General features: G+C 43.3%; 1 protein-coding gene across 3 annotated transcripts in view; it reads left to right on the top strand.

Annotated features, from left to right (window-relative positions):
• Positions 1 to 16,926, top strand: part of CAPRIN1 (cell cycle associated protein 1) — a 93,548-nt gene extending 76,622 nt beyond the window's left edge. For 2 of the 3 annotated variants that reach the window (XM_034769703.1, XM_034769704.1), the window contains exons 15-19: positions 5,179 to 5,329; positions 5,961 to 6,155; positions 6,745 to 6,845; positions 13,716 to 13,779; positions 15,657 to 16,926. In XM_034769703.1, coding sequence (XP_034625594.1) covers positions 5,179 to 5,329; positions 5,961 to 6,155; positions 6,745 to 6,845; positions 13,716 to 13,779; positions 15,657 to 15,721 — 576 coding nt within the window. In that variant the 3' untranslated portion in view covers positions 15,722 to 16,926. The remainder of the gene's footprint in view (positions 1 to 5,178; positions 5,330 to 5,960; positions 6,156 to 6,744; positions 6,846 to 13,715; positions 13,780 to 15,656) is intronic. The other variant, XM_034769705.1, reaches the window with a different exon arrangement.
• The last annotated feature ends 5,864 nt before the right edge of the window (positions 16,927 to 22,790 follow it).

Here is a 22,790-nt window from a genome sequence, read left to right as displayed (position 1 = left end):
TTAGGGGTGTGGGGGGGAGGGAAGGGCTCGGCAGGGGGAGTCCGGGTGCTGGGGGAGTGGGCCTTGGTTGGGTGGGGGTCTGAGTGCAGTTGGTTGGGGCTCAGTGGGGGGTTCCAGGTGTGGGGGGGCTAGTCAGGGTAGTCCAGGTACATAGGGTGTGGAGTTTGTCATGCTGGGGATTCTAGTGCGGGCGGGTTGAGCTCACCGGGGGGATGGCCTGGGTTCAGGGGTAGGGCTCCAGATGTAAGGGGGTGGAGCTTGGCTGGGAGCGCCGAGTGCAGGGGGTGAGGCTTGGTGGGGGTTCAGGTGTAGGGGTCTGAGTATGGGAGGGGGGTTCAAATACATGAGGGTGGGCAGACGGGGGAGCAGCTCCCCCGACAGTGACCCCTCCCCCTACACTGAGAAGCGATGGGGGCAGGAAGCGAGGGGTGTGAGGATGTGGAGCTTCCTGTAGCAGGGGAAGATTTCTGCAGGGGGGGTCTGGCCCGGCCACTTTGCGCTCTTCCCCCAGCCACGACTGGCCAGGGCGTCCCCCAGCCCTAGGGCTGGGTGCAGTGGGGGGCTCTCAGTGTGCGGAGGTGTTTCTGGGTGAAGGCAGGTTAGGCTTGGCAGGGGTTCTGGGTATGGGTGGAGTCTGGATGCACACCAGTTGGATGGGTCTGACCCAGCACCGGCTGGGGCGTCTTCAGGCACTGTCTCTCCACTTCCCCTAGCCCACAGTGATTTACCTCTCCATCGGCTGCTCTGGGTGTCCGAAAAGATGCACCTATGCTGCTGGGGAGGGGCATGTGACTGCTCTTGAGGCTTCCCTTTGCTTCCCCATCAGAGTGTCATTTTTTTTGGCAGAGAAGCAAAGAAATTTGTGGGGGGCATGAATTCTGTGCCCACACACCACCACCAGAAGGCTGCAGGGCCCACCAAGATCTCCTGAAAAGAGTGGTCTCAGGTGTTTGGCATCCAGGCAGGAGAGGTATCTCTGCCACCTTGATTGAGATTGCTCTGCCAATCAATGAGGCAGTCATGGAGCTCATCACGACTCTGTGGCAGACACCCGTTTCCCTGGCTTCAACAGCAAAACAGGGTGAGACGATACTTCACCCCCTCTAAAGGGTATGAATGTTTTTGCAATCACTCCTCCACTTCTCTTGTGGTATCTCAACTGCCAATGCGCAGGAAAGAAAGGGTGAACATATCTCCACTTCAGAGCAAGGACTCAAGAAGACTAGATTTGTTTGGTCATAAACTTTATTCCTTAGGGAGCCTGCAACTAAGATCTCAAACCAGCAGGCACTCCTGAGTTGATGCAATTATTCACACTGGGAGAACACTGCTAAATTCAAGGACAAATTACCAGAGAATTACAAACAGGAGTTCTCTGTAATGGTGGAGGGGGGTAAATTGGTTGCCAGAACTGCCCTCCAGGACAGTCTGGATAATGCAGTTTTAGTGGCATGAACTATGGCACCAGCGATTGCTGGGAGAAGGTATTTATTGTTGGTCATCCAAATTGCCTGCCAGAAGTACAACAGCTGATACAGGACCATCTGTTTGAAGGGCCTACCTATTCTTTGAGAAAATTGATGGCGGGCTTCATAGCCTTAAAGATTCCAGGGCTACACTTAAATCCCTGTGACAAAAAGGACGCACCTTTTTGTCACCATAGCTTTGCTCCCCGTTCCCAAGATCCGCCTAGGAAAACAGAGAAGGAGCTATGGAAGGCACCCTCCTCTTTGGTGTCAATGAGCTCATCACATCCAGCTGCCCCTTCCAAACAGGCATTTTGATTGGGTAGTGAGGACATTATTCCAGTCTCCTCACTTCTGTCTGCTCCCCCTTTTTTTTGTTTGTTTACCAAATGCTTGTCCCGCTTCCTAAGTACTTGGACCCACATAATGTCAGACCGGTGTGCCTTAAGTATGGTGGAACAGAGGTATGCCATCCAGTTTAATACACCCTGTGCCTCTCTATATACTCCCGCTCCCCCAGTCAGGGACCACTCTGGACCTCCCACTGAAGGACAATGTCGAGAATCTCTTTCAGACAGATTATAGAGGAAGTACCGTTGAGCCTCAGGAGAGAAGGCTTCTATTCCTGTTGTTTCCTGATTACCAAGACAAAGGGAGATCTCATGCCTATCTTAAATCTAAGAGAGTTGAACAAATTCCTGCAGAAAATAAAATCTCACACTGTTCCTAGTGTCAATTATCCCTTCCCTAGAAGGAGGAGACTGGTATGGGGCCCTTGACTTGAGGGACACGTACTTCCATTTTGCAATATGTCCCGACCATTGAAAATTTATCAGGTTAATGCGTGATATTCATCATGATCAGTTCATAGTGCTTCTGTTTGGCTTGGCAGCTGTCGTACCAGCTCATCTTCCAAAATTAGGTATCCATGTCTTCCCATACCTGAGTGACTGGTTGATCAGAGTCGCAGGTTCTGTCCAAGATATTTACTGCTCTATCCATATTCAATGCTCTGAGGCACTGAATGTATTGAGAAAAATCAGTATGGAAGCCTGTACAGACAATAGATTTCAGTGGAGCAATCCTTGACTCTACAGAGCCAGAGCTTTTCTAACACAAACCAAGTTCAAAACTATTTGAGACCTAATAGTTCGAATGAAGGCTTACCTGCTCATAACAGCACGTAAGTGCCTCAGGCTGCTACGTCATATGGCAGCATGAACCTATGTAGTGCAGCACGCCAAACTGCCATTCAGGAAGCTGCAAACATGGCTAACAGTATATGCCCTGAATTGCTACCATTTGGACAAAATGGTTCAAGTGCCAGAGCTAGTCGTGTTGTCTGTGGATTGGTGGATGGACCCTCTAAAAATTTGCTTGGAAGTTGGCTTCCTTCCCATGCAATGAACATGCACTCTAGTCGCGCACACATCGTCTCTAGGTTGGGGGGCTCACATTGGGTCCCCGAAGACACAAGGCCTTTGGTCATAAATGTCAGGGAGTTGAGTAGTACATCTCAACTCAATTGATTCACCTCAAAGCTGCTTACCTTTCGGGGAAACAGAACACAGTGGCAGGTCAGCTGAGAAGATCCTTCACCGATCAACACGAGTGGTCATTATGCCCAGATGTAGCCAGGTTTATTTTCCAACTCTTGGGGTTTCCCCAAGTGGACCTTTTTGCAACAAGACCCAATAGAAAATGTTGCTAGTTCTGTTCCCGGGGGTCTCAGCCTAGGTCCCCAACAGATGCCTTTCTCCTATCCTAGAATTCCCTTCTATATGCCTTCCCTACAATTCCTTTGTTCTTCAGAGTAGTATCCAAAAATAAAAAAGGACCATGCTAGTCTCATCCGTTTAAAGTACCGGCATGGCCCTTTCAGTACTCGTACTCAGCTTTCCTGATTTTGTCAACAGAGCCTCCTCTATTCTTCTTGTTGGATCCAGACATAATTTCTTGAGACCACTCCAGCCTCCACAAGCGCTCCATCTCACAACATAGCTGCTTCAAGGCAGAATCCCTTTGAAAGGTCCTACTCACGAGATGTCCAGAATGTACTTCTAAATAATAGAAGACCCTAACTGGCTAAAGACCCTTACTTGGCTAAATGGAAGTGCTTCTCCATTTGGGTTAATGAGAAATGTGTATCTACTTGGCAAGCACCCCTGAATATTGGCTGGACTATCTTCTAGATCTAAAACAGAATCTGACTGTTCTGTAAGGGTGCATTTGGCTGCTATCTAAGGCCTTGGCTACACTTGCGGATTCACAGCGCTGCCGCGGCAGCGCTGTTAAGCGCGACTGTAGTTGCGCCGCCAGCGCTGCGAGAGCTCTACCTCTCCGAGGGGAATAGCTTGCAGCGCTGTGAGCGAGCGTGCAGCGCTGCAGGCGCTGATTACACTGGCGCTTTACAGCGCTGCACTCGCTGCGCTCGGGGGGTGTGTGTGTTTTTTCACACCCCTGAGCGCAGCAAGTGCAGCGCTGTGAATTGCCAGTGTAGCCAAGGCCTCAGCTTTGATGTATGGGTGGATAATAGATTATGCCCTTAAGTGCAGGTCCCCATCCCTCCTTGAGATCTCACCTTAGTCCTGGCAATTCTAATGGGACCCCACTTTGAACACCTTGTGACTAGCTCCCTCCTTCACCTTTCTATGAAGGTGGCATTTTAAGAGATTTAGTTTCAGAACCCCCTTATACAGTTTTTTATAAAGTTAAGGTTTATCTTCAGCTGCAACAAAAGTTCCTTACAAAAGTACTGTCTAGTTTTCATGTTAACCAAATGATATATTTGCCCCTGTTTTTTCCAAAACTCCATCACCATAAGCATGAAGAAAGACTTCACTCATTGGATGTGAGAAGAGCATTCGCTATCTACCTGGAGTATACTAAATCGTTCTGGACTTTTATGCAGTTTTTTGTTACAGTTGCTGATAGAGTTAAGGGCCAAGCTAGTTTCCTCCTAGAGAATCCCTTTCTGCATCCATTTATGCTACCAGCTGGCTAACGTGACCTTGTCATCTGGAGTACTGGCATGTTCTGCTAGAGCACAAGCAGCTTCTGCGGCTTTCCTAGCTCGCGTATCACTTGTTGACATTAATAAAGCACCAATTTGGTCATCAGCTACACCTTCTCCTCTCATTACACCATTGATTATCAGTCCAGAGATTATGCCAGTTTTGGGCGGGTGGTCTTGCAATCACTATTCAGATAAACTCCAAATCCACCTCCATAGACGTTTGCTTGAGAGTCACCTACTGTGGAAATTATGTTCAATAACTCGAAGAAAAAACGGTTACCTACCTTTCTGTAACTGTTCTTCGAGATGTTTTCCACATTTCCATTCCACAGCCTGCCCACCTTCCCCTCTCCATCAGAGTATGTCCAGTACAAAGGAACTAAGGGAGGTTGGGTTGTCTCCGCCTTCTTACATCACCATGCATTGGCATGGGGCGGGGGCGCTCCAGCTATCTTGACGGGTAGTGCTGAAGGGGTTGTGGGGGGGAATGACATCTGTGCACAAAGTGCACACCCACCCACAATGGAGTGGGCATGTGCAACACATCTCAAAGAACAACAGTTACAGAAAGGAAGGTAATTGCTTCTTTTGTCAGTTTATAAAGCATATAGTCTCGAATTGTATGCAAAAGACATGCAAGTACAAATTGGGAAAATGTAGACCAGAAAGATACTTAGTTTTTTCCTACCATTGTAGGTATTCAATATGAATGCACCTGTTCCTCCTGTCAATGAGCCAGAAACCCTAAAGCAACAAAATCAGTACCAGGCCAGTTACAACCAGAGTTTCTCCAATCAGCCTCACCAAGTAGAACAATCAGAACTTCAGCAAGAACAGCTCCAGACAGGTAAACTTGTTAGACAAAATTAAAACATTCTTTTAGCCTAAAAGGGAGGCTTCCAGTGGAGGATAATCATGGAGACCAAATTCCAAGAAATCTGGCAGCTGACTTAAAATTAAATGGAATTTAGAATGCGTAAAATTTTGTTCTTCGGGGGAGTCTCTGCAAAACCGAAACTCTTAATGAGGAGAATCCAACTGAGGGGAAGTTCTGCATGCAGAATAAATTTTTTTTTTTATGGAGCAGTGTCGCTGCCTCTGGGCCCTATGTTTAGCAACTTCATGGAAAGATTGTGGAAGTCACTTGAGAATGTTTCCACTTGTTTCAGGCCTGTGTGGTGTGAAGTTTTCTTTCTTTGTCGATTTAAAAAAGAAAAAAACACCAGTGAAAAGTTTAATTGTACTAACTTGAGGCCTGCTGACACTGACTTCACTGAACACTAGACATCTTGCATTATTTTAATATTGTGGAGTGTGTCAGAATAGCAACTTTTAGTTCTGCAAACCATCTGTCTTTGGGTTCGTAAACATTTACTGCTGTGCTTGATGGTACTAAGGCAGACTTGATTGCTTTAAATTGATACCTTTCAGTGTTTGGGGAACATAGAAAACATAAACTTCCATTGTTTTTATTATAGTGGTTGGCACCTACCATGGTTCCCCGGACCAGTCCCATCAAGTGGCAGGTAACCACCAGCAGCCTCCACAACAGAATACTGGGTTCCCACGTAACAGTCAGCCTTATTATAACAGCCGGGGAGTGTCTCGTGGTGGATCACGCGGCACTCGGGGCTTAATGAATGGATACAGGGGACCTGCCAATGGGTTTAGAGGTAAAAAATAAATATATATATTTTATCAAAATTTTGAGACTTTATCTGAATTTTTTTTTTCAGGATCACAGAATGGCACGAGACCTTTGTTATGTTGGCCCTATTATTGTTTAATACAGAAACATATTGGGAAGATATTTAAGCTTGTGGTGGTGGTATTCACTTTGTTCTATCTTAACAAAGCAGTTTAAATTCTAGGCTTCAGCTGGACTATCTCTGAGAACTGAATGAAGAATCATCTTTTGTTCAGTGTTTGTGTAGTGCCTAGCACAACAAGGTTCTGGTCCATGACTAGGGTTCCTGGGCATATGGTAATACAAATAATAAATAACAGATTAAACATGTGTACTACAGATTATCAGAGAAACATCCTCAGATACCACCTCCCCAGTTTTTTTACAAGGTCTTAATGAGAAGATGTAGGTTATTTTACAGATGTTTACACAGTCTGCTGGCACACAACACTTTTTTTATTCAAGTTTTTTTCTTAAAAGTCAATGAAGTCCCTCAGTGGCCTTTTATGTGTGTAGCATAACTTATGAAGACAGGTTATGTGCCCTTCAGTAAGCATTTGTATTCTAATCCTTAGGAGGGTATGATGGCTACCGCCCTTCATTTTCCAACACTCCTAACAGTGGTTACTCGCAGCCCCAATTTAATGCTCCTCGGGACTACTCCAACTACCAACGGGTGAGTTGACATTTAAATTAAAATTATAGGAATAGAAAAATCAGTTAAACTAAATGAAATAACTTGCTTAAAATAACTGGTAAGAATTCTTCTTAGAGTTTTAATTGCAAAATCTCGACAACTCCATATCAAATGTGTTTAGTTTACAAGTGAAAGTAAAGCTCCCTGCTCCGCAACCATCCAAATGGCCAGTCTTATTCACCCTGGGATTTGAAAATAAAGCTTTTTTGTGACTTCACCAGTAAAAATTTAAATTTTTTTCTCTGTCATTTATCTGTGGGCAACCCTTTACACATAGACATACTGGAAAATATACTTTAATTCTGCAGTTGGTACTTGGTTAATGATTCTGTTGATGGATGAGTCAGAATGGAATAGTTTACTTTCTTACAAGTTTTGGCTCTGCAATGCTAACAAATAAAATGTAATAACTGTATTACTAAACAGATACACTCCCTATGTTTATATTTTTATATATCTATATGCTTGGCAGAATTTGCTTTTTTTATTTTTTCAGCTGCTAATATTTATTTTTAAGCATGTTTTAGATTTATCACTTTAAATTTTCACAGTTGCACAAAATTATGGACTTTAAGCATTTTTTAGATTTTTATTATGGCTGTCAATTAATGGCGGTTAACTCACGTGATTAACTCAAAAAAATTAATCGCGATAAAATTAATTGCCATTAATCGCACTGTTAAACAATAGAATACTAATTGAAATTAAATATTTTGGATGTTTTTCTACATTTTCAAATATATTGATTTCTATTACAACACAGAATACAAAGTGTACAGTGCTCACTTTATATTATTTTTATTACAAATATTTGCACTGTAAAAATCAGCAAAATAAATAGTATTTCTTCTTCGAATGCTGTCCCTGTGGGTGCTCCACTTTAGGTGTTCATGCGCCCCTGCTCTCGTAGTCGAGACTTTTAGTAGCAGTCCCCGATTAGATCGCACATGCGTGGTCCCTATCTCATGTTGCTGCAGGCAGTTTACCGATGCTGTGCAACTAACCCCCACTCAGTTCCTTGGCTAGGAGTGGGAGCAATCAGCAGTGCCTCTTGCTACTTTGTAGTTAGTTACGGTCTGTTGTTTAGTTTCTTTATTAGCAGCTACTTAGCTTGTTTCCCTTTCTCTTTTCTCCTTTCAAACAAACAAACAAAAAACCCTCACAGCCAGGAACTTCAGAAAGACAACTGTTTTGAGGGCTCTCAGCACCTTGCCTCCAGGCTCAAAGTGCTTGTCCCTGACAGCCACGATTGGTGTGTTTGCTGCCTGTGTGTTAGTGCCTCCAATGCAGGCACTAACAAAGTGTTGCATTGCCTCAGGCTCACAGAAAGGCAGGGAGTGGAGAAGTCTCTTGGACCTGTTGGGGCATGAGGCTTGGGACACCCCCTTCCGCCCCTCACCCCCCCCCCACACACTTCGCCAACCTTGGCTTCGGACAGGAATGCTTTCCCCAACCCTACATCTGAGTGCCACGCTGGGCATCACTTGAGGAAGCACCTGGATCCCCTCCACAGGGCGGGGGGGGGGACCCCCATAGCCGTCCCACGGATAATAATAGCACCGGCTGTGCTGTTAGTGCCAGGAGCTCAGGTGGCTGAGTGCTTCAGCACCGCTGCAGACAGAGACTTCGGGGAACGGCTCCAGCACAGGCACTGAGGGGAGGTTGGAGCGCCGTGCCTGCACGCCACAATCTATAGCCGCTCCGCCAGCAGGCATCCAGTGCCGGCATCGCCTGTGCTGTCAGTGCCGGGAGCTGAGATGGTGGTAAACTCCGGCACCGCTGGAGCCAGAGACTCTACAGGAGCAGGCTCCGATGCAGGCACTAAGGGGAAATCAAAACCCCATGCCTCTGCACCGCGATGTATGTTTATTCTGCGGGCAGCCATCCAATACTGGCACCAGCTGTGCTGTCAGCACTGGGAGCTGAAGTAGCGGAAATTCCTGGCACTGCTAGAGCCAGAGACTCTACAAGTCTCTGTCACGGCTCCGACACAGGCACTAAGGGGAAACCAAAAACCTGTGCCTCCGCACCACAATCTACAAACAGCAGTGCGGTGGCGCTACAAAAGACAGCTTCTTCAAAGGTGTACCCAACACGCACAGAGGCACAGCCAGCAGCGCCACCTTCTCCTCCACAGTCCTGGCACTGACAAGGAGGCAGCCCCAGGGGCCAATCAAACCAGCAGTTCCTTAGACAGAGGGTTCTGGTATTCAGCTCTGCCCCTGATCTCCCCCTATTTGCGGTACTGATACGAGAATGATTCTCTTGGCACCAAATCTCCCTGTGTCCCCAACATCACTCACTGTCTCGCTCCTTATTTGAAGGAGGAAGATGAGGAAGAACATCATCACCATCATCGGCTCCTATCCATCAGGAGTCAGTCAACCCAGGAGTCTCTCCTGAAGCATATTATGCTGTTCCTGGGTACTTACAGTGGTATGGGGACTCCCAGGCCACTCCCATGCCAAAGGGCATACTGGACTCCATGGGTCATAGGCCCCACACAAGGGGGGGACTGCCTGCCACGGCCAGACCCAGCACACAGTAATTCCCCATAGCTTCTGTACCAGCACCCTCAGTGGTACCAGGGGAAGAGGAGGAAGAACCATCCACTTGCCATCATTGTCCACGGGGGACACGTTAATGCCTCCTCCCTCCTAATATAGGGGATGATTTCAAATTGTTCCATGGCTTATTTGGGAGGGTGGCCCTCTCTGGATATTTCCTTTGAGGAAGTCCCTGTGATACAGCATGGGCTAGTGGACTTTTTTGCATACATCCGCTTCATTTAAAAAAAAAAAAAAAAAAAATTTGCCCTTCACATGAATGAGGCACTGATGGACCCTGTAAGGGTCATTTTGTGGACCCCTGCAGCTGCCTCTCTAGCCGGCAGGAGGTCCAATGGGAGGTGTGTACCAACAAAGGGCTTGGACTTCGCATCCAGCGCCTAATTGCTTAGTGATACATGCAGTCCAGCGACGTGGCATGCAACAACAGCCCTGAAACACAACTCGTGATAAGGACTGGAAAAAACTTGATCAGTTTTGGCAGTAAGGCTTACTCCTTGCCTACCCCTCACCTCTGCATAGCCAACTATGCAACATCATCTTGATGTTCGGAGGGCATTGGCTTCTTACATAGACAGGACTAAACCATCCCATAAATCACCCAGACTGTTTCTGTCCATCACTGAATGCTCCAAAAGGAGCATCGTCTCTAAACAAAGCCTTTCCACTTAGATCCATAATCGCACAAAACTCTATCATGAGTGTAACTGCCAATCCCTCATGGGAATTCGCTCACATCCCACTAGACCCTTAGCCTCCACGGCTTCCCTGCACAATGTACCTATGACGGACGTTTGTAGAGTTGCTGCCTGGGCCTCAGCCCATACCTTTAGACAGCACTATGCCTTAGAGCAGCCCCTCCCCCATTGTTTACCAGAGCGGCCGGATGAGCACCGAGAGCAGGGCAGGCTCCCTGCCTGCCTGCCCTGCGCAGCTCCGGGAAGAGGCTGGAACGTGGGGAAGGGGGGGCGGAGGGTCTGTGTGTGGCTGTTACTTTAGGCAGCGTCCCCAGCAACTCCCATTGGCCGGGAACGGGGAACCGCGGCCAATGGGAGTTGCTGGAGGCGGTGCCTCAAGCAACAGAAACGCACAGCCCCTCTGCCCCCCCCTTCCCCATGTTCCAGCCTCTTGCGGGGGGCAGGGCAGACAGACAGGGAGTCTGCCCTGCCCCCAGTACGCATCGGGCCAGATCCTGCTCCCGAACCCTTCCTGCAACCAAACCCCCTGCCCTGAGCCCCCTGCTGCACCCTGCACCCCGACCCCCTGCCTCACCCCGCACCCCTCCTGCAACCCAACCCACTGCCCTGAGCCCCATGCCCTACCACTCCTGTACCCTGACCCCCTGCTGTACCCTGCACTCCTCCTGCACCCCGACCCCTCTCCTGAGCCCCCTGCTGCACCCTAACCCCTTGCCCTGAACCCCCTGCTGCACCTTGCACCCCTCTTGTACCCTAACCCCCTGCCCTGAGCCCCCTGCCACACCCTGCACCCTGACCCCTTGCTGTACCCCACACCCCTTCTGCACCCCACACCCCCTGGGGGCAGGGACTGGGCAGAGTTGGGGTGGAGATTTCGGGGAAGGGGTTGGAATGAGGGCAGGGAAGGAGTGGGAAGAGGCGGGGCAGGGGTGGGGCCTCATGGAAGGAGTGAGTGGGGGCGGGGCTGAGGGCGGCGGGGGTGTGTGTGTGTGTGTGAGAGAATAATGCGGCCCTCGGACCAATGTACTAGTCCTCATGTGGCCCCCATGGTCATTTGAGTTTGAGACTCCTGCCTTAGAGCAACAGGCAACATCTGACACCTCCTTCAGATGCTCTCTACTATCAGAGGTCATGACTTCAACTCCGAAGCCCCTCCTTCCATCGGAGGGCACTGCTCTGAAATCACCTAAAGTGGAGCACCCACAGGGACAGCACAAGAAGAAGAAAACAAGATTACTCACCTTGTGCAGTAACTGAGGTTCTTCAAGATGTTTGTCCCTGTGGGTGCTCCACTACCCTTGCTCCTCCCCTCTACTTTAGAGTTTTCTTATTCGTCTCTGCAGTAGGGAAGGAACTGAGTGAGGGTTGGTCACACAGCGTCGGTTAACTGCCTGCAGCAGCGCGAGACAGGGACCACGCATGTGCGACCCAACCGGGCACTGCTACTAAAAGTCGCCGACAACAAGTGCAGGGGCTCATGAACACCTAAAGTGGAGCACCCACAGGGATACACATCTTGAAGAACCTCAGTTACTGCACAAGGTGAGTAACCTTCTCTTTTCAATTAACTTCATACAAGTACTGTAGTGCAATCTCTTTATTGTTACGGTGTAACTTACAAATGCAGGTTTTTTTGTTACATAATTACTCTAAAAAACAAAACAATGTAAAACTTTAGAGCCCACTCAGTCCTACTTCCGGTTCAGCCAATGGTTAAGACATACAAGTTTACGTTTACAGGAGATACTGCTGCCTGCTTCTTATTTACAGTGTCACCTGAAAGTGAGAACAGGTGTTCGCATGGCACTTTTGTAGCTGGTGTTGCAAGATATTTACATGCCAGATATGCTAAACATGCCCCTTTATGCTTCAGCCACCATTCCAGAGGACATGCTTCCATGCTGATGATGCTCGTTAAAAAATAATTTAATTAAATTTGTGACTGAACTCCTTGGGGGAGAACTGTATGTCTTCGGCTCTGTTTTACCTGTTTTCTGCTACATTTCATGTTATAGCAGTCTTGGACGATGACCCAGCACATGTTCATTTTAAGAACACTTGCACAGCAGATTTGACAAATCGCAAAGAAAATACCAATGTGAAATTTCTAAAAATAGCTACAGCACTCAACCAAAGGTTTAAGAATCAGATTTGCCTTCCAGAATCTGAGAGGGGTGAGGTGTGGAGAATGCTCTCAGAAGTCTTAAAGAGCAACATTCAAATGCATAAACTATAAAACCCAAACCACCAAAAAAGAAAATCAACCTTCTGCTGGTGGTATCTGACTCAGATAATAAAAATGAAAATGCATCGGTCTGCTCTGCTTTGGATTGTTAATCGAGCAGAACCCATCATCAGCATGGACGAATGTCCTCTGGAATGGTGGTTGAAGATGAAGGGACATATGAATCTTTAGCGCATCTGGCATGTAAATATCTTGCGACAATAGTGCCACGTGAACGCCTGTTTTTACTTTCAGGTGACATTGTAAACAAGAAGCAGGCAGCATTATCTCCTGTAAATTGTAACCAAATTTGGTTGTCTGAACAATTGGCTGAAATGGGACTGAGTGGACTTGTAGGCTCTAAAGTTTTTTACATTTTTTTTTCAATGCAGTTATTTTTTGTACATAATTCTACATTTCTAAGTTCAACTTCTATGATAAACAGATTGCACTACAGTACTTGTATGAGGTGAATTGAAAAATACTATTTCTTTTTTTACAGTGCAAATATTTGTAATAAAAATAAATATAAAGTGAGCACTATACACTTTGTATTCTGTGTTGTAATTGAAATCAATATTTGAAAATGTAGAAAACATCCAAAAATATTTAAGTAAATGGTATTCCATTATTGTTTAACAATACGATACATTTAAAAAAAATTTTAATCGCGCGATTAATTTTTATTCAAATTTTCACAACTGTGGTAAATTATATGGGGGAATGTCAGACTGACTAATGACAGTAAACATTGAGATTCAAAAAGTTAAAGCTTTATAAACTGTTAAAACGCATTGTCAATATCCTGTGTCCAGATATACAAAGTCAATATCTGTAAATCAGCAAATCATAACTGTTTTTACTATTCATTTGCTAGTCCATTTGTAACAAACCTAAGTCAGAAGTCTGAATCACTCGATTTTGACCCTTAAGTTCTCAAGTAGCATTTTTCTTTCTTTGCCTAGCTGTAAACTTTGATTATTTATCAATATTATTCATCGGTTTGTGTGTGTACAGTGACATCTACGTTTACCAATAAAAATTGTAATCCTTCCAAGCCTAGATATGTTATGTAAAGTTTAATCACTTAGTCTGTGAAAACAGTTTAAGATGTTTATTAGTTGCTAATGAACCTAACTCCTTTCTAGTCTTGAGGCAGATTAGGATTTCCTGTTAAGAATTACAATTCTGTATTTTGTCCGTGGCATCATTTAACTGAAAAATGGATGGGTTATTTCGAAATACTCTTGAAACTTAATATTTTTAATAGCAAATATTTAACTTTCTAAGGCACAACAAATGACTGCAGTGGTTTAATGAAGATACCTTAATTTACTTCTCACTTTTACACTTTCTTTAGGATGGATATCAACAGAATTTTAAACGTGGCTCTGGACAGAGTGGACCGCGGGGAGCCCCTCGAGGTAATACTCAAATTATATGTTCCTAATTCTACTGAACTGGAGTTTCTGATGCAATCTCTTAGAGGGTTGTGGATCAGAAAACATTTTACCATATACAACTAATAGGCCACAATTCAAAAATACATTTAAACTTTCCTGGAACTTTTGTTGGAAGTTGTTAGTTGGCTATTGAATGAAGTATTTTTGTTCGTAAGAAGTTACATTTGTCTGCTGAGATTTAAGTTTATCTTTGCATCCACACTATTCAGTTGCCTTTTTTCTTACTAAAAGAAAATGAGCCCTGAAAACTTGAAAATATATTTTTTGGTAAAGCTTTGCACCCATTTCACTGCTGCCCCTACTAACCCAATTCGGAATTTTAATTTTTTGCTGACAAGATTTGCTAGAATTTTGACCGCAGGCTTTTCTTTTGTATGTTTTCTAAAGCTCCCTTGACTTCTGAATTTGTATATTGATATTTCTTCAATTTCAATAAAGATGTGTTGCGTTACTTGCAGCCTGTTGCGGAGTATTTTTTTTTTTTTTTTGGTCAACATATTTACAAATTCTGCCTTTTGTTCATTTAGTTCCTAGAGTCTGCAGGAAAGTGATTATTTTTAAAGTATCAATTCCTATAGAGATGGGTATTTTTTCCCTTTTGTAAAAATCTCCTAAAATATTTGCAGCCTTATTTGCAGCTGCACAGTGTTTTTTATTTTGAGAATGAAACAAATATTAATATATCTCTACCCCGATATAATGCGACCTGATATAACACGAATTTGGATATAACGTGGTAAAGCAGCGCTCCGGGGGGGTGGGGTTGCGCACTCCGGTGTCAAGGCAAGTTCGATATAATGCGGTAAGATTTTTTGGCTCCCGAGGACAGCGTTATATCGTGGTAGAGGTGTATATTGAAATCACTCAATCATATATGAGCTTAAACTAAATGTTTATCAAATAGCCAAAGCTGTAGTTGAGCTAATCTTTTTGCATTTGAACTTGAAAAACTATGGAAGTATTGTTGAAAAGTAATTAAACAGGCACTTGGTAACTACGTTGCATGTTCTCCATTTCTGCTGCCTAAAATATTGAAATATATAACATTAGCCAACTTGTGGAAAGGTCTGTATGCGTTGTCAAAAGGAACTGTCCTAATAAATAGTGTGATGGGAATGGGGATTGAGAGCCTATTTAATCGTGGTGAAGTTATAGCAATGCTGTCCATAAATATATTCCAAATAGGAAAGTCCAGGGCTCATTGCCAGTAAAATACAGGTAAGTATTTTGCAGAAAGCTGGATTGATTGAAGATGGGTTTTTTTAAATTGATATGTCTATCTTCAACAGAACAATAGCTTGTGATCTATTTTCAGAATGTTGTTGAGACTTTCAAGTGGCTCGATACAAAGGAGCAGGAAAGTGAAAGTAAACCTGCGACTGGCTGTTTGATAATTTAAGAGACCCTTTAGCTTAATGGCTTTAAAATAAGATTTTTTTTTTAAATGCTAACCAATTATTTTAAAAAAAATCTTAGTTTAACTTACACTGGATCTGTTATCCCATACATGTGTGGGTGACTTGTATCAATAAGTTGCTGTTGGTTAACTGAAGGGGAAAATCACTTTAGAAGGTTAGGTTAAATTCATCTAAGATTCTGAGAAAATTCTGAAAAATACAAAGAAGGGGGAAAACCAAGGAATTGATTAGATGATTCAATAGGCATACATGTGCGATTGTGTTTCAATGGATAAGGATATTGACCATGTATTAGTGCAGTAAACATATACCTATGAATTCTAAACCAAAGTTATTGAGACCAAACTTGAGTCACACCCTTTATGAACTCTAAAATGGTCTGATTTGTTACAAAATTTAAATGCTGTTTTTATTTTCTAGGTCGTGGAGGGCCCCCAAGACCCAACAGAGGGATGCCTCAAATGAATGCTCAGCAAGTGAATTAAACTAATCCACAGGATTATATTAAACGCCAAAAACACACTGGCCAATGTACCATACATGTTACCAGAAGAGTTATTATCTATTGTTCTCCCTTACAGGAAGTTCATTGTAATGGGACTTTTTTCATTACCCATAAAGACAGGACTACAGTTGTCAGCTTTATATTACCTGGATATGGAAAGAAACAACGTTTACTCTGCATGTTCTGTCCTAAGCATCATCTTGAGCCTTGCACATGAGATTCAGATTTGTTATTCTTGCTATGAGTAAAGCAAAAAAGGCAATTTCAGGGTGATCAGATCTCCATGGTTAACTGAAGTGGCAGAAAAAAACAAGAATGCCTCACTTCTGACATTCTATAGTGATGCAACAAATAAAATCAGCAAATCCCTAAAGATTTTATTCTGATGGCAGTTGATAAAATTAAACTTTCTCATGAAAGAAGGATGGAAGAAGTGAAGTGTGGTTTGGCAGAGCAACTGCATTTCAGCTTTTTCATGTTTAAAATGAAGCACTGAACAGTTTAAGATGCATAATGATGCATATATCCCTAACTAGACAAATAAGCTGACAGCCAGCTTTTGATAGACAAGACACACCCTTAGCTACAGCATTCTCCATCACCAGGCTCAGTTTACTGTGGCTAAGGATACATAAATTGCTTTTGTGTAACTGCTGAAATAATTGTATAAGGTTTTTTTTAATCCTCCTCCCTCCCCCCCCCCTCCCAAATTAGCTTTGATTGGCACTTTAAAACTTTTGCAACAAATATGGGATATAATCTGGATGGCCACTTGTATATTTGATGTGAAGTATTTAGATATCTCTCTTGAACATATTTAAGTTTCTTTGATAGCAATGACTTTTGTAAGGATTGGTATTCTCTATCATTCCTTATGACTTGCACATTGTCTGTCACTAATACTTGACCTTGCTGTATTATCACCTAAATAACTGATACAGGTACTGATGGAAATCTCTAATGGATAATCATAACACTTTTGGTCACATGTCCTTTTGTCTTTCCTGCAGCCTGAAGGTTTTAAGAAATCTCAAATGCCCGCTGCTGCTGCCCTTTTAATTGCTATCTTTTGAAAAGCACCAGTATGTGTTTGGATCGGTTTCCCCTTTTAAGGGAAATGACAGCCAGCAGTTACAGTTCTAACGGTATAAGCAAGACAAATAAAACATGTTTATAAAAATTGTATTCTGGAACAATGGTTTTCAGCTACTGATGCAGACTTCACGTGATGGGGATAGACATTTCATAAGCTTATTCTCTAATTCACTTTACAGATTTACATAAGTCTTTTGTTCCTTTTTAAATTATTCCAGAAGTTATAACTCTCACACTTATTATCCGTTGTCTTAATCCATACTAATTGGATTAACTGGGAATTTTTTTCTTTTCCATGGAGACTTTCATGTTCGTCAAGTCAACATATGGTGTAGAAGAATTAGCTTGGGACTGGGAGTTGGGAACTCATAAACCTTATCCCAGTTTTGCCACTCACTTCCGGTATGATCTTGGTCAAATTGGTTTATCTTTGTGCCTGTTTCCCTATCTAAAATGGGGAGAATACATAGCTACCTCAATAGAGGTGTTGACTACAAATGCATTTTATAGCACACTGAAGATGTAAAGTGCTATAAAGGGTCATATTAAGCAACAGCCACATTATCGAACAGAGGATGTTTAATTATGAGGTAATGGTATTGCTTTTACTAAACCAAACTGAAGGGTTTGCTGTCATTTGGAGGATATTTTATACTGTGTCATGAAGTCTGAAACTTTTTTGACTTTATTATGAAATAGTCACATGTCTTGAGTTTGGGACTTTCACTTTGTCATGACCAGACTGTCAAGACCACAGAAATTAATTACAAGTATTGTACTTACTTGGAGGCATCACAGTTTTGTGGAAGCAACGGTAAACAGTCATCTTGCAAACACATTAGTTGCTTGGGATGGCACTTTTTTCCATAGCAATTAAATGATATACCTTGCAGGATGATGGCAAGTCACTCTTGTGACCATACAGCAAACTGCTGCTGGTGCAGTTCCATTTAGTGTTGTTGCTATTTCCTTACAGTTGGAAAAAGATAAGCTTTTTAATGCTGATTTTTAGGAAAATAAGGGAGTCTTCTCAATGTTTTCCTTTTAATCTATTTATAAATAAGTAGTAGACAAATAGCCGTTCAGCTTTCTGCTGCACCCCAACTGACTCTTAAATAATTTTAGTTTTTCATTGTACTTACAAAATACATAACTGAAGGCCATTGAATAGATCCGGACATTCCATTTTCCAAAAATGTGGGCGTATCCATTTACTTCCAATGATATCATTTAAGTGAACTAATAAAATGTGGGTAATTGAGACCTGTTATTTTGAGGTGTTAGCTTGTGAGCTTGTGTGTGAGAATGGCCTTTAGGCAGTATAACCCTTCTACTGTATGCTAATGATACATAGAAATGTACTATAATCATCTGTAGTACATAAAACAAGTGCTTTGAATACATATGTAGCCTGAATGTTCACTCTAATTCCATTAATCTTAACAGATGTATTGTTAATAAACCCCTTGCTGAAAACTGACCTTCTCCATCACATTAAGGTTCATAGATGCACTAACTAGTCTTCCAGCCTGCACTACAGAAGATAGGACCAGATATGTCCCTCATTGGCATAGCTGACCACACCTGTCTAGAGATGTTACTCTGCTTCTGTTCTGCCTCCATGGTGCAGACAGGACAAACTAGAACTCTCCTGCTACAGAACTTTTCTTTTTGAATTTCATTCTGTATTTAAGAATTTCAGAGCTCTTTAGCCTCTGCAGTCCCTGATTTGACTTCAGATTTAATTCTCTCCCGAGAGAGAGCATCTCCAGTACATTCTTCACTCCTGAGGATCCCTGACTGATACACAGCAGCCGCATATAGTTGCGAGTAAGCTTGCCGAAAAGGAAAACTGTATGCTTGGCTAGTCATGCTCTGGGGTTTAGCTGTGGCCTGTTCTTAGCGGGCACCAAAGACATCCGAATGAACCAGGCCAGGTCAGGTGGCATCCCACTCCTCGTCACCATGACTGAAGATGACCTGAGCAGCAATCAAAGCTCATCTGGAGATGCTACAAGTGGCGCCACATCACTGCACACCCCAGCTGTGTTGTGTGTGATGGCATTGGTTATACTGAGCCATCTGATTAACTGTTGTCACATCAAGCTCTTAAGGGAGTAGCTGAAGCCAGTGAGGAGAGCACCGCCTGTGCTGCTACTGCATATGGAATATCAGATAAGCTTCTCCCACCTCCCTTTGGGCTATGGAGGATCGAAGCCAAGCAGTCAGTCTCAATGGATACCCTAGATGGTAGTTAATGGTTTGTGAGGCTTGACTCCCAGCTCCTAATGTACTTTCCTTCAGGGCATATATCCGCGGATCTCATATGGCCTGATTAACATGGTCATTACCCTGAAGCAAATCACCCAGAAGCTTGGATTCTATGGCTGGACCTTCTCTGCCTGATTCTAATGCCTGTTGGATTCACCTGAGCTCCTTCCTAGGGACCTGCAGCCTTTAATATCTCCTCAGAAGAATCATTAAAGGAAGCAATCCCAAACCTAATGGGGGAGTTCCTCACTCCATTGCACAGGAGACCCCTCTTCACGAAGGCTCTCTTGGGAATGATTCAGAGAGGATTTTTTAACTTGTTTCTGGAGAGTTTTCATTCCTGATCCAATTAGCCCTTGAGTGAGTGAGTATGGTGGATTTCCTTGCCAAGGAGCCACACACAGGTGAGGGGATTTGTCACTTCCTAGGAACTTTGAGGCAAATATAGCAGCCCAAGAGACCTCTAGCATCCAGACTTTATGGATTGATGTCTTGTTTAGCCATTCCTCTCTATTCAGGAGACTTCAGGTTCTGGGAGCTTCTCTTCACAAAATGGCTTTGGCCAGTCACATTTTGTCCAGGGTCTCACTAGATGGTCAGTTTCTCTCGTGCCAGGTTTGGTTCAGATTCTGGAGTAAGAACACTCTTGCTAAAATTCTCTGTTTGCACAGGATCTTAGGGAAAGTGATCTCTGAGTTGGACAAGACAATAGAAATTCTATCCTCGTATAAATCCAATATTAAAGGACTTAGTGGCAGTACGGGAAAGCAAAGTAGCCTTTAACCTTCTCTGATCAAATATAACTGGATGAACGCCTCTGACAAAGTGGAACAGACCCAAAATTCAACTGATCCAGAAGAAACTTGGACATTCTACTTCTGATTCCAAGTCTTCTGCATGATTTCTTCATAGCCCCATCTAAGCCAAGTGGTCAGTTCTAAGCCCTCGGAACTCAGAATTCACCTAGCAGACGGTTGAATTCTATTCCCCTCAAACATGTTTTTTTTTGGGGGGGGGGGGCATTAAACAGCTCACTTTATAGAATTGTGCTGTTCTTCTCAGACTTCTGCTGTGTAACCAGTGTCTAGCCACTAGAAGAACAGGGACGTGAAGAAGACTATTCACTGCTTTTTGTGGATTGTGGCAATGGAATCAGTTACCTTCAGAGATGGTTTTTTCTCTAGTACAGTTGTTTTCAACCTGAGGTCTGCATGCCCCTAGGGGGCTGCAGACTGTCTAAGGGGTCCATGAAAGGTGACTATGAAAATAAGGTGAAAACCTGGAAGTGGTGTTGCTACCATAGAAGTCCACAGTTTACTGCCCTTTCTCACGCTGTGTCAAATGCTGGGCTGAGCACTTGCAATGTTTATAGTAGAATTCTATTCAATCAGTTTTCAGCCCAAGACTTTTATGATAGGGGTCCATGGACCACAAGTTGAATTTCCAAAGGGGTCTGCACCTCCATTTGAAATTTTTTAGGGGTCTGCAAATGAAAAAAAGGTTGAATACTCTGCTCTAGAATAACAGTGGAAGCTCTGACCGATTTATAATAAATGTTAATACACCTATAGTTTCAATAGGCTGAGCCTAGTGGAGATTCTGTATCCTGGATGAATACTCTATAGTGGAACAATGTGTGTATAAAGCTCTAGAATCTTTACTTGTCCTGAAACTCAGTGTTCCTTTTGGAGGCTGAAATTACTTAGGAGCTTGTGTTTATCTTGCTGTGTGATTGAGAATAAGATCTGTCAACTTCCTCTCAAAGCATCAGATGGTCTGGACATTTGTTCAGTGAAAAAACAGTTCTAACATGAGCTGAGGGGTGAAAACATTATGTACTGGCTGGAATGCTAGGATATCTGCTATGCTCTCATGGCCTTCTCTCCACCCCTCAGAAAGATCATGACCATTATTGTCAGCTCATCTAATATGGCATACGTTACCAAAACATTCCTGAAGGAGGCCTAACTCCTATTCATCTGGCCCGAAGAATATCTTTTTTTCTAAGGGATATATATATATAAAAAATATCAGAGGGACATTGAATTCTACAGCTAATTGGCTCACCTTATCAGAAGGTTGACCTAGCAGAATAATCATTTTTCTCAAAGGTTTTTGTAGAACTGATACCAATTTGGCACTCTCCAGATGGATCTGTTTGCCTCCCGTTAAATACAAAATCTCCCCAACACTTTTCCAGAAAGTGGGTCCCAACTGTAGGGGCATCATATGCTCTGTTTCAGAGGGACAAACAGGTTTTCTGTCTGTATTTTTCCCCCCCTCTTCAAAGAGCCATTTATCTGATAAAGCAAAATTGTCTCCTCCTGGCCCAGGAAGCCAGCTCTGATCTCAGATCTGATAAATCTAATCTCCAAGTAGGGTGACCAGATAGCAAGTGTGAAAAATTGGGCTAGGGAATAGGGGGTAATGGGCACCTATATAAGACGAAGCCCCAAATATCAGGACTGTCCTTATAAAATTGCGACATCTGGTCACCCTATCTCCAGCCCTCCAATATTCTTGTCAAGGAGTAATCTTTATCCTAAGACCCTGTTGTACCTACCTGGACAAACAGAGGGAGACTAGCTAACTGGACTTTGAAGAGAAATCTAAAGAATAACATTATGATGAAAAATGCATTCTTGGAAGCAATTGTGTATACGGATACTTAGCTTTGCTTCAGATCCTGATGTAACGGAGGACGATTCCCTATCTTCAGTGGGAATGAAACATTCTCTAAGATTTCTTACACTCTAAATATGGGATTCAAGCTAGCCACCCTGAGAGTTCAAGAGGTATCCTTGTCACCCATCTTGCATATTAGGAGAAGAAAGCTTTTGTACCTACTCAGACACTGAGCATCTTCTTAGGTAGCATAATTAATATCTTCTCAAATTCACCGGACTCTGCTGTGAAATTCAAAACTGAGTAGTCAGTGCTAATGATAAATTTGAGCCTTTGAGAGAAATCTCCCTTTAATTTCTTGAAAGTGGCATTTCTAGTAACATTGTTGTCCATTAAGGAGTGTCAGAGATTCTATGCTTTCCATATCAAAGGGGATCCAGTGGGCCATTTTGGAGGCTTCTGAAGTCCCACCCCTTCTATCCTGTGGGCTCATTTCTCTGAGCTATGAGATCTTCATGCACTTTTTTTTTAAATAAGGAAATTTGTAAAGTGACAAATTATTTTTCCCTCTGTTCTTTTGAACTGGATATTGTCACATCTTTTAATGTGGCCTTTTGACATTGAATGTTACAGGCAGTGGTTCGCTAGTTGATATACATTCATATTGTAAATGGCTCACCTCAGAGTGGAGCTGCTGCTAGTATTTTATATCCCAGTTTTTCAAAAGCCTTCCATGGATGGGTAATGTTGTTAAAATTCTGTTCATAGATCTGTGGACCTAGACTTGATGAAGAACAGGAAAGTTTCTTTTGCTAACTAGAAATTTTCTTCAAGAACCTAGGTCTTCAGATCTGTGTTTGGGATGTAAAGGGGGTTGTATTGAGAAATTGTTTGGTTTGACAAGTTTAGCTATTCCACTTCTTCTGAAGTTGGGTTTATCAGAATTGGATATTGTGATACTACTACTATGTAACTTTGAATGGTAACTTTCTGTACTCAAACTGAGCAGCATCTCCAGATGGGTGTAATTAGCCCACCCCACCAGTGGTAGACAAATC

Source organism: Trachemys scripta, chromosome 4 (genome assembly GCF_013100865.1).
Source record: "Trachemys scripta elegans isolate TJP31775 chromosome 4, CAS_Tse_1.0, whole genome shotgun sequence".
Taxonomy (NCBI): domain Eukaryota; kingdom Metazoa; phylum Chordata; order Testudines; family Emydidae; genus Trachemys; species Trachemys scripta.
This window is presented reverse-complemented; position numbering and strand designations above follow the sequence as displayed.